At 44.5% G+C, this 12,101-nt stretch overlaps 1 protein-coding gene across 4 annotated transcripts in view; it reads left to right on the forward strand.

The window, feature by feature from the left end:
• ITGAL (integrin subunit alpha L) overlaps positions 1-12,101 on the forward strand; it is a 95,643-nt gene that overhangs the window by 78,510 nt on the left and 5,032 nt on the right. For all 4 annotated transcript variants that reach the window (XR_010085237.1, XR_010085238.1, XR_010085236.1 and 1 more), the window contains exons 23-25: positions 427-513; positions 3,299-3,371; positions 11,932-12,039. Coding sequence is in view for 1 of the 4 variants with exons in the window: in XM_063430947.1 (XP_063287017.1) it covers positions 427-513; positions 3,299-3,371; positions 11,932-12,039 (268 nt within the window). In the remaining 3 variants the exon portion in view is untranslated. The remainder of the gene's footprint in view (positions 1-426; positions 514-3,298; positions 3,372-11,931; positions 12,040-12,101) is intronic.

Genomic DNA, 12,101 nt, shown 5'->3' on the forward strand with positions numbered 1-12,101 from the left:
TGCATCCACCCAGCCGGGGATTGTGAGACTCATTGTCAGACTGCATCCACCCAGCTGGGGATTGTGAGACTGATTGTCAGACTGCCTCCACACTCAGGGATTGTGAGACTGATTGTCAGACTGCATCCACCCAGCTGGGGATTGTGAGACTGATTGTCAGACTGCATCCACACAGCCGGAGATTGTGAGACTGATTGTCAGAATGCATCCACACAGCCGGGGATTGTGAGACTGATTGTCAGAATGCATCCACACAGCAGGGGATTGTGAGACTGATTGTCAGACTGCCTCCACACTCGTGGGATTGTGAGACTGATTGTCAGACTGCCTCCACACTCGTGGAATTGTGAGACTGATTGTCAGAAATGAATGCATTGTTAGGAATGGTTTTGTTTCAGGTATTTTCTTCTATTTCCTCTCTTTCAGCATCAATGAGACAAACAGCACCCTGTCTGACAACACAAAGATTCTGTCAGTTCCTGTGTTACATCCAATTAATGTCATCTCAAAAGGGTTTGTATAAACCTCACTGCGCATGTCTGCTGCGTATCCCCACACTGCGTGCCTGCTGCGTACCGCCACACTGCGTGTCTGCTGCGTACCCCCACACTGCGTGTCTGCTGCGTACCCCCACACTGCGTGCCTGCTGCGTACCCCCACACTGCGTGCCTGCTGCGTACCCCCACACTGCGTGCCTGCTGCATACCCCCACACTGCGTGCCTGCTGCGTACCCCCACACTGCGTGCCTGCTGCGTACCCCACACTGCGTGCCTGCTGCGTACCCCACACTGCGTGCCTGCTGCGTACCCCACACTGCGTGCCTGCTGCGTACCCCACACTGCGTGCCTGCTGCGTACCCCCACACTGCGTGCCTGCTGCTTACCCCACACTGCGTGCCTGCTGCCTACCCCCACACTGCGTGCCTGCTGCCTACCCCCACACTGCGTGCCTGCTGCGTACCCCCACACTGCGTACCCCCACACTGCGTGCCTGCTGCGTACCCCCACACTGCGTGCCTGCTGCCTACCCCCACACTGCGTGCCTGCTGCCTACCCCCACACTGCGTGCCTGCTGCCTACCCCCACACTGCGTGCCTGCTGCGTACCCCCACACTGCGTGCCTGCTGCGTACCCCACACTGCGTGCCTGCTACCTACCCCCACACTGCATGCCTGCTGCGTACCCCCACACTGCGTACCCCCACACTGCGTGCCTGCTGCGTACCCCCACACTGCGTGCCTGCTGCGTACCCCCACACTGCGTGCCTGCTGCGTACCCCCACACTGCGTGCCTGCTGCGTACCCCACACTGCGTGCCTGCTATGCCTATATTTAAAGTGTGTATGTGGTTTGTACTCCTTACTCTATTGTAAGTGCCCCTTACTGCATGCGACTCACGTGAGTGTCCCTTACTGTATGCGACCCCCGTGAGTTCCCCTTACTGCATGCAATCCCGTGAGTTCCCCTTACTGCATGCGATCCCCGTGAGTGTCCCTTACTGTATGCGACCCCCGTGAGTGTCCCTTACTGTATGCGACCCCCGTGAGTGTCCCTTACTGTATGCGACCCCCGTGAGTGTCCCTTACTGTATGCGACCCCCGTGAGTGTCCCTTACTCTATGCGACCCCCGTGAGTGTCCCTTACTCTATGCGACTCCCGTGAGTGTCCCTTACTCTATGCGACTCCCGTGAGTGTCCCTTACTCTATGCGACTCCCGTGAGTGTCCCTTACTCTATGCGACTCCCGTGAGTGTCCCTTACTCTATGCGACTCCCGTGAGTGTCTCTTACTGAATGCGACTCCTGTGAGTGTCCCTTACTGTATGCAACCCCCGTGAGAGTCCCTTACTCTATACAACTCCCGTGAGTGTCCCATACTGTATGCGACTTCTGTGAGTTTTCCATACTGCATGCGACTCCTGTGAGTGTCCCTTACTCTATACAACTCCCGTGAGTGTCCCTTACTGCATGCGACTCCCGTGAGTGTCCCTTACTGCATGCGACTCCCGTAAGTGTCCCTTACTGCATGCGACTCCCGTGAGTGTCCCTTACTGCATGCGACTCCCGTGAGTGTCCTTTACTCTATACAACTCCCGTGAGTGTCCTTTACTCTATGCGACTCCCGTGAGTGTCCTTTACTCTATGCGACTCCCGTGAGTGTCCCTTACTGCATGCGACTCCCGTGAGTGTCCCTTACTGCATGCGACTCCCGTGAGTGTCCCTTACTGCATGCGACTCCCGTGAGTGTCCTATACCGTATGCTACTCCCGTGAGTGTCCTATACCGTATGCTACTCCCGTGAGTGTCCTATACCGTATGCTACTCCCGTGAGTGTCCTATACCGTATGCTACTCCCGTGAGTGTCCTAAAAGGACACTCACGGTAAAGGACACTCACGGGAGTAGCATACGGTATAGGACACTCACGGGAGTAGCATACGGTATAGGACACTCACGGGAGTAGCATACGGTATAGGACACTCACGGGAGTAGCATACGGTATAGGACACTCACGGGAGTAGCATACGGTATAGGACACTCAGGGAGTAGCATACGGTATAGGACACTCACGGGAGTAGCATACGGTATAGGACACTCACGGGAGTAGCATACGGTATAGGACACTCACGGGAGTAGCATACGGTATAGGACACTCACGGGAGTAGCATACGGTATAGGACACTCACGGGAGTAGCATACGGTATAGGACACTCACGGGAGTAGCATACGGTATAGGACACTCACGGGAGTAGCATACGGTATAGGACACTCACGGGAGTAGCATACGGTATAGGACACTCACGGGAGTAGCATACGGTATAGGACACTCACGGGAGTAGCATACGGTATAGGACACTCACGGGAGTAGCATACGGTATAGGACACTCACGGGAGTAGCATACGGTATAGGACACTCACGGGAGTAGCATACGGTATAGGACACTCACGGGAGTAGCATACGGTATAGGACACTCACGGGAGTAGCATACGGTATAGGACACTCACGGGAGTAGCATACGGTATAGGACACTCACGGGAGTAGCATACGGTATAGGACACTCACGGGAGTAGCATACGGTATAGGACACTCACGGGAGTAGCATACGGTAGTATGCTACTCCCGTGAGTGTCCTATACCATATGCTACTCCCGTGAGTGTCCTATACCGTATGCTACTCCCGTGAGTGTCCTATACCGTATGCTACTCCCGTGAGTGTCCTTTACCAAACGCTCCTTACTGTGATGGAATTAATAAAATGGAATGACTTTTAATACGTATAAAATATACGTGTATTTTGCAGATTGGACAAGTCCACCAAATATGTGAATTTCAGTGACCCAGACCAGAGCCATGTTGTGACCCACATTTACCAGGTGACTTTATCACATTAATCGACATTTTTATTTCACGGCGTCGACCACCTACCACCATCACACTAAACCTATGTACAGGGGGAAAAAGAACTAAAAAACAATTTATGACAATTAAACAATATCCAAGTGTTAAATTAAACCGTTTATCAATCCACATGTGATAAACATAACGATGGATAGAACGAATGGAACTAAATTCTTTAATGAACGTTACTGATGTATTGGTTTATAGCGAAGCTTTATGGTTTATTCAACAAATGCCGGTGATTTTGGGCGTGGTAACCTTGAAAACCGTATCCATACAAACTAGCGTGATGCTGCCCAATTTAACCCAAGATACAAGGAAATACAATCATTCCGCCTGCTGTCCCCATTAAACCCCCATTCATTTCATTTTCACCCCATGACAGCTTGAATATTTCTGTTTGTAACGGCACCCTGAGTAGGGGTTAAAGCCGTTTAGGATATTCCCTTTCCGAATGTAAAGGCAGTTACCGAACACTCAAATCAGCCGAACAAGAATGTAATAGGAAAACCATATGAATAATACCCCCAAGTACGAGACGAGCCTCTGTATTGAGGGTCAAGCAGGAATCTGTTTAATCTGGGCTACCTGCCCGCCTTTTATGCAGGTCTCCCACCAGGTGGACACTCCCCTAGGGGACCTGGTGGAAAACTGGGACAAAATATTACATTAACCAATCACGACACAGATAAACACTCCCCTTGGAACAGTATAGGACCCTCTTCTCTATCCTGGAGATAATTGGGAAGTAACTCAATTATCTCAGAGGATATAGGAAAAACTCAATTTTACAAGCATGGACAAAAATACATAAAAATCTATAATTTACAATTTACCGAATGTAACCCCCATATACAACGTATCCCTAGATAGCTTAGATCTGAGCGCACATAATTACCGAATAGCGTTCCAACAAGAAAACAAACCAACAGAAATCCCTATGTGTGTCTAAGAATATCAGAATTTCTGTGACGTATGTCCGTAGTTAGTAATAGTTAGCAAGATAGTGATATCATAGTATGATGGAGGCCGGAGGTTACAATAGCGAGATATTGATGTCATAGTATGATAGAGGCTGGAGGTTACAATAGTGATATAATGAATTCATAGTATGATGGAGGCCGGAGGTTACAATAGCGAGATATTGATGTCATAGTATGATAGAGGCTGGAGGTTACAATAGCGAGATATTGATGTCATAGTATGATAGAGGCTGGAGGTTACAATAGCGAGATATTGATGTCATAGTATGATGGAGGCCAGAGGTTACAATAGCGAGATATTGGTGTCATAGTATGATAGAGGCTGGAGGTTACAATAGCGAGATATTGATGTCATAGTATGATAGAGGCTGGAGGTTACAATAGCGAGATATTGATGTCATAGTATGATAGAGGCTGGAGGTTACAATAGCGAGATATTGATGTCATAGTATGATGGAGGCCAGAGGTTACAATAGCGAGATATTGGTGTCCTAGTATGGTGGAGGCTGGAGGTTACAATAGTGAGATATTGATGTCATAGTATGATAGAGGCCGGAGGTTACAATAGTGAGATAGTGATGTCATAGTATGATGGAGGCTGGAGGTTACAATAGTGAGATATTGATGTCATAGTATGATAGAGGCTGGAGGTTACTATAGTGAGATATTGATGTCATAGTATGATGGAGGCTGGAGGTTACAATAGTGAGATATTGATGTCATAGTATGATAGAGGCTGGAGGTAACAATAGTGAGATAATGATGTCATAGTATGATAGAGGCTGGAGGTTACAATAGTGAGATATTGATGTCATAGTATGATGGAGGCTGGAGGTTACAATAGTGAGATATTGATGTCATAGTATGATAGAGGCCGGAGGTTACAATAGCGAGATATTGATGTCATAGTATGATAGAGGCCGGAGGTTACAATAGCAAGATATTGATGTCATAGTATGATAGAGGCTGGAGGTTACAATAGTGAGATATTGATGTCATAGTATGATAGAGGCTGGAGGTTACAATAGCGAGATATTGATGTCATAGTATGATGGAGGCCGGAGGTTACAATAGCGAGATATTGATGTCATAGTATGATAGAGGCTGGAGGTTACAATAGCGAGATATTGATGTCATAGTATGATGGAGGCTGGAGGTTACAATAGCGAGATATTGATGTCATAGTATGATAGAGGCTGGAGGTTACAATAGCGAGATATTGATGTCATAGTATGATGGAGGCCGGAGGTTACAATAGCGAGATAATGATGTCATAGTATGATGGAGGCCGGAGGTTACAATAGCGAGATATTGATGTCATAGTATGATAGAGGCCGGAGGTTACAATAGCGAGATATTGATGTCATAGTATGATAGAGGCTGGAGGTTACAATAGCGAGATATTGATATCATAGTATGATGGAGGCCGGAGGTTACAATAGCGAGATAATGATGTCATAGTATGATAGAGGCTGGAGGTTACAATAGCGAGATAATGATGTCATAGTATGATGGAGGCTGGAGGTTACAATAGTGAGATATTGATGTCATAGTATGATGGAGGCCGGAGGTTACAATAGCGAGATATTGATGTCATAGTATGATGGAGGCCGGAGGTTACAATAGTGAGATATTGATGTCATAGTATGATGGAGGCTGGAGGTTACAATAGCGAGATATTGATGTCATAGTATGATGGAGGCCGGAGGTTACAATAGCGAGATATTGATGTCATAGTATGATGGAGGCTGGAGGTTACAATAGTGAGATATTGATGTCATAGTATGATGGAGGCCGGAGGTTACAATAGTGAGATATTGATGTCATAGTATGATGGAGGCCGGAGGTTACAATAGCGAGATATTGATGTCATAGTATGATGGAGGCTGGAGGTTACAATAGCGAGATATTGATGTCATAGTATGATGGAGGCCGGAGGTTACAATAGCGAGATATTGATGTCATAGTATGATGGAGGCTGGAGGTTACAATAGTGAGATATTGATGTCATAGTATGATGGAGGCCGGAGGTTACAATAGTGAGATATTGATGTCATAGTATGATGGAGGCCGGAGGTTACAATAGCGAGATATTGATGTCATAGTATGATGGAGGCTGGAGGTTACAATAGCGAGATATTGATGTCATAGTATGATGGAGGCTGGAGGTTACAATAGCGAGATATTGATGTCATAGTATGATGGAGGCTGGAGGTTACAATAGCGAGATATTGATGTCATAGTATGATGGAGGCCGGAGGTTACAATAGTGAGATATTGATGTCATAGTATGATGGAGGCCGGAGGTTACAATAGTGAGATATTGATGTCATAGTATGATGGAGGCTGGAGGTTACAATAGTGAGATATTGATGTCATAGTATGATGGAGGCCGGAGGTTACAATAGCGAGATATTGATGTCATAGTATGATGGAGGCCGGAGGTTACAATAGCGAGATATTGATGTCATAGTATGATGGAGGCCGGAGGCTACAATAGTAAGATATTGATGTCATAGTATGATAGAGGCCGGAGGTTACAATAGCGAGATATTGATGTCATAGTATGATGGAGGCTGGAGGTTACAATAGTGAGATAATGATGTCATAGTATGATGGAGGCTGGAGGTTACAATAGCGAGATATTGATGTCATAGTATGATGGAGGCTGGAGGTTACAATAGTGAGATATTGATGTCATAGTATGATGGAGGCCGGAGGTTACAATAGCGAGATATTGATGTCATAGTATGATGGAGGCTGGAGGTTACAATAGCGAGATATTGATGTCATAGTATGATGGAGGCTGGAGGTTACAATAGCGAGATATTGATGTCATAGTATGATGGAGGCCGGAGGTTACAATAGTGAGATATTGATGTCATAGTATGATGGAGGCCGGAGGTTACAATAGTGAGATATTGATGTCATAGTATGATGGAGGCTGGAGGTTACAATAGTGAGATATTGATGTCATAGTATGATGGAGGCCGGAGGTTACAATAGCGAGATATTGATGTCATAGTATGATGGAGGCCGGAGGCTACAATAGTAAGATATTGATGTCATAGTATGATAGAGGCCGGAGGTTACAATAGCGAGATATTGATGTCATAGTATGATGGAGGCTGGAGGTTACAATAGTGAGATAATGATGTCATAGTATGATGGAGGCTGGAGGTTACAATAGCGAGATATTGATGTCATAGTATGATGGAGGCCGGAGGTTACAATAGCGAGATATTGATGTCATAGTATGATAGAGGCTGGAGGTTACAATAGCGAGATATTGATGTCATAGTATGATGGAGGCCGGAGGTTACAATAGCGAGATATTGATGTCATAGTATGATGGAGGCTGGAGGTTACAATAGTGAGATAATGATGTCATAGTATGATGGAGGCTGGAGGTTACAATAGCGAGATATTGATGTCATAGTATGATGGAGGCTGGAGGTTACAATAGTGAGATATTGATGTCATAGTATGATGGAGGCCGGAGGTTACAATAGCGAGATATTGATGTCATAGTATGATGGAGGCCGGAGGTTACAATAGTAAGATATTGATGTCATAGTATGATGGAGGCCGGAGGTTACAATAGTAAGATATTGATGTCATAGTATGATGGAGGCCGGAGGTTACAATAGCGAGATATTGATGTCATAGTATGATAGAGGCTGGAGGCTGCAATAGTGAGATATTGATGTCATAGTATGATGGAGGCTGGAGGTTACAATAGTGAGATATTGATGTCATAGTATGATAGAGGCTGGAGGTTACAATAGCGAGATATTGATATCATAGTATGATGGAGGCCGGAGGTTACAATAGCGAGATAATGATGTCATAGTATGATAGAGGCTGGAGGTTACAATAGCGAGATAATGATGTCATAGTATGATGGAGGCTGGAGGTTACAATAGTGAGATATTGATGTCATAGTATGATGGAGGCCGGAGGTTACAATAGCGAGATATTGATGTCATAGTATGATGGAGGCCGGAGGTTACAATAGTGAGATATTGATGTCATAGTATGATGGAGGCTGGAGGTTACAATAGCGAGATATTGATGTCATAGTATGATGGAGGCCGGAGGTTACAATAGCGAGATATTGATGTCATAGTATGATGGAGGCTGGAGGTTACAATAGTGAGATATTGATGTCATAGTATGATGGAGGCCGGAGGTTACAATAGTGAGATATTGATGTCATAGTATGATGGAGGCCGGAGGTTACAATAGCGAGATATTGATGTCATAGTATGATGGAGGCTGGAGGTTACAATAGCGAGATATTGATGTCATAGTATGATGGAGGCCGGAGGTTACAATAGCGAGATATTGATGTCATAGTATGATGGAGGCTGGAGGTTACAATAGTGAGATATTGATGTCATAGTATGATGGAGGCCGGAGGTTACAATAGTGAGATATTGATGTCATAGTATGATGGAGGCCGGAGGTTACAATAGCGAGATATTGATGTCATAGTATGATGGAGGCTGGAGGTTACAATAGCGAGATATTGATGTCATAGTATGATGGAGGCTGGAGGTTACAATAGCGAGATATTGATGTCATAGTATGATGGAGGCTGGAGGTTACAATAGCGAGATATTGATGTCATAGTATGATGGAGGCCGGAGGTTACAATAGTGAGATATTGATGTCATAGTATGATGGAGGCCGGAGGTTACAATAGTGAGATATTGATGTCATAGTATGATGGAGGCTGGAGGTTACAATAGTGAGATATTGATGTCATAGTATGATGGAGGCCGGAGGTTACAATAGCGAGATATTGATGTCATAGTATGATGGAGGCCGGAGGTTACAATAGCGAGATATTGATGTCATAGTATGATGGAGGCCGGAGGCTACAATAGTAAGATATTGATGTCATAGTATGATGGAGGCCGGAGGTTACAATAGCGAGATATTGATGTCATAGTATGATAGAGGCTGGAGGCTGCAATAGTGAGATATTGATGTCATAGTATGATGGAGGCTGGAGGTTACAATAGTGAGATATTGATGTCATAGTATGATAGAGGCCGGAGGTTACAATAGCGAGATATTGATGTCATAGTATGATGGAGGCTGGAGGTTACAATAGTGAGATAATGATGTCATAGTATGATGGAGGCTGGAGGTTACAATAGCGAGATATTGATGTCATAGTATGATGGAGGCTGGAGGTTACAATAGTGAGATATTGATGTCATAGTATGATGGAGGCCGGAGGTTACAATAGCGAGATATTGATGTCATAGTATGATGGAGGCTGGAGGTTACAATAGCGAGATATTGATGTCATAGTATGATGGAGGCTGGAGGTTACAATAGCGAGATATTGATGTCATAGTATGATGGAGGCCGGAGGTTACAATAGTGAGATATTGATGTCATAGTATGATGGAGGCCGGAGGTTACAATAGTGAGATATTGATGTCATAGTATGATGGAGGCTGGAGGTTACAATAGTGAGATATTGATGTCATAGTATGATGGAGGCCGGAGGTTACAATAGCGAGATATTGATGTCATAGTATGATGGAGGCCGGAGGCTACAATAGTAAGATATTGATGTCATAGTATGATAGAGGCCGGAGGTTACAATAGCGAGATATTGATGTCATAGTATGATGGAGGCTGGAGGTTACAATAGTGAGATAATGATGTCATAGTATGATGGAGGCTGGAGGTTACAATAGCGAGATATTGATGTCATAGTATGATGGAGGCCGGAGGTTACAATAGCGAGATATTGATGTCATAGTATGATAGAGGCTGGAGGTTACAATAGTGAGATATTGATGTCATAGTATGATGGAGGCCGGAGGTTACAATAGCGAGATATTGATGTCATAGTATGATGGAGGCTGGAGGTTACAATAGTGAGATAATGATGTCATAGTATGATGGAGGCTGGAGGTTACAATAGCGAGATATTGATGTCATAGTATGATGGAGGCTGGAGGTTACAATAGTGAGATATTGATGTCATAGTATGATGGAGGCCGGAGGTTACAATAGCGAGATATTGATGTCATAGTATGATGGAGGCCGGAGGTTACAATAGTAAGATATTGATGTCATAGTATGATGGAGGCCGGAGGTTACAATAGTAAGATATTGATGTCATAGTATGATGGAGGCCGGAGGTTACAATAGCGAGATATTGATGTCATAGTATGATAGAGGCTGGAGGCTGCAATAGTGAGATATTGATGTCATAGTATGATGGAGGCTGGAGGTTACAATAGTGAGATATTGATGTCATAGTATGATAGAGGCTGGAGGCTGCAATAGTGAGATATTGATGTCATAGTATGATGGAGGCTGGAGGTTACAATAGCGAGATATTGATGTCATAGTATGATGGAGGCCGGAGGTTACAATAGCGAGATATTGATGTCATAGTATGATAGAGGCTGGAGGTTACAATAGCGAGATATTGATGTCATAGTATGATGGAGGCCGGAGGTTACAATAGCGAGATATTGATGTCATAGTATGATGGAGGCTGGAGGTTACAATAGTGAGATAATGATGTCATAGTATGATGGAGGCTGGAGGTTACAATAGCGAGATATTGATGTCATAGTATGATGGAGGCTGGAGGTTACAATAGTGAGATATTGATGTCATAGTATGATGGAGGCCGGAGGTTACAATAGCGAGATATTGATGTCATAGTATGATGGAGGCCGGAGGTTACAATAGTAAGATATTGATGTCATAGTATGATGGAGGCCGGAGGTTACAATAGTAAGATATTGATGTCATAGTATGATGGAGGCCGGAGGTTACAATAGCGAGATATTGATGTCATAGTATGATAGAGGCTGGAGGCTGCAATAGTGAGATATTGATGTCATAGTATGATGGAGGCTGGAGGTTACAATAGTGAGATATTGATGTCATAGTATGATAGAGGCTGGAGGCTGCAATAGTGAGATATTGATGTCATAGTATGATGGAGGCTGGAGGTTACAATAGTGAGATATTGATGTCATAGTATGATGGAGGCTGGAGGTTACAATAGCGAGATATTGATGTCATAGTATGATGGAGGCTGGAGGTTACAATAGTGAGATATTGATGTCATAGTATGATGGAGGCTGGAGGTTACAATAGCGAGATATTGATGTCATAGTATGATGGAGGCTGGAGGTTACAATAGCGAGATATTGATGTCATAGTATGATGGAGGCCGGAGGCTGCAATAGTAAGATATGGTATGATGAGGGATTGGTGCCACTATAATAGTAATATCAAATCATAATAAACAAATTGCATTAAATATTTTCATATTGCTTCCAATAAGAGTAATGTATTATTTGTATTATACATTACTATATTCTTTGAGTTGGTAATTGCAGTCCCCTCGGTTTCCACATTACTCATTACTTAGATAACTCTGTGTATCGAACATATATGTCCAATGAGAAGGACGGAGGGTGAGCTGTTAACTCGTTCACTTACGTCTCCGATGACTTCATACTCTGCACGTTTTTCACTTGTCCTCATTTTACCTCTTTAGATTATGAACATGGAGGTCGGGAGTATCCCCATTGATGTAGTGGTTACTGTACTCACCCAGCAGACACATGGCGAGGGACTGAAGTGGGACGTGAGCAGTGTCTCCATGGTGAGAGCGCTGTTGATGTACTGTATGTGTTGTTACATGTGTAATGATGGAATTGTTTATTA

Source organism: Pelobates fuscus, chromosome 8 (assembly GCF_036172605.1).
Source record: "Pelobates fuscus isolate aPelFus1 chromosome 8, aPelFus1.pri, whole genome shotgun sequence".
Taxonomy (NCBI): Eukaryota; Metazoa; Chordata; class Amphibia; order Anura; family Pelobatidae; genus Pelobates; species Pelobates fuscus.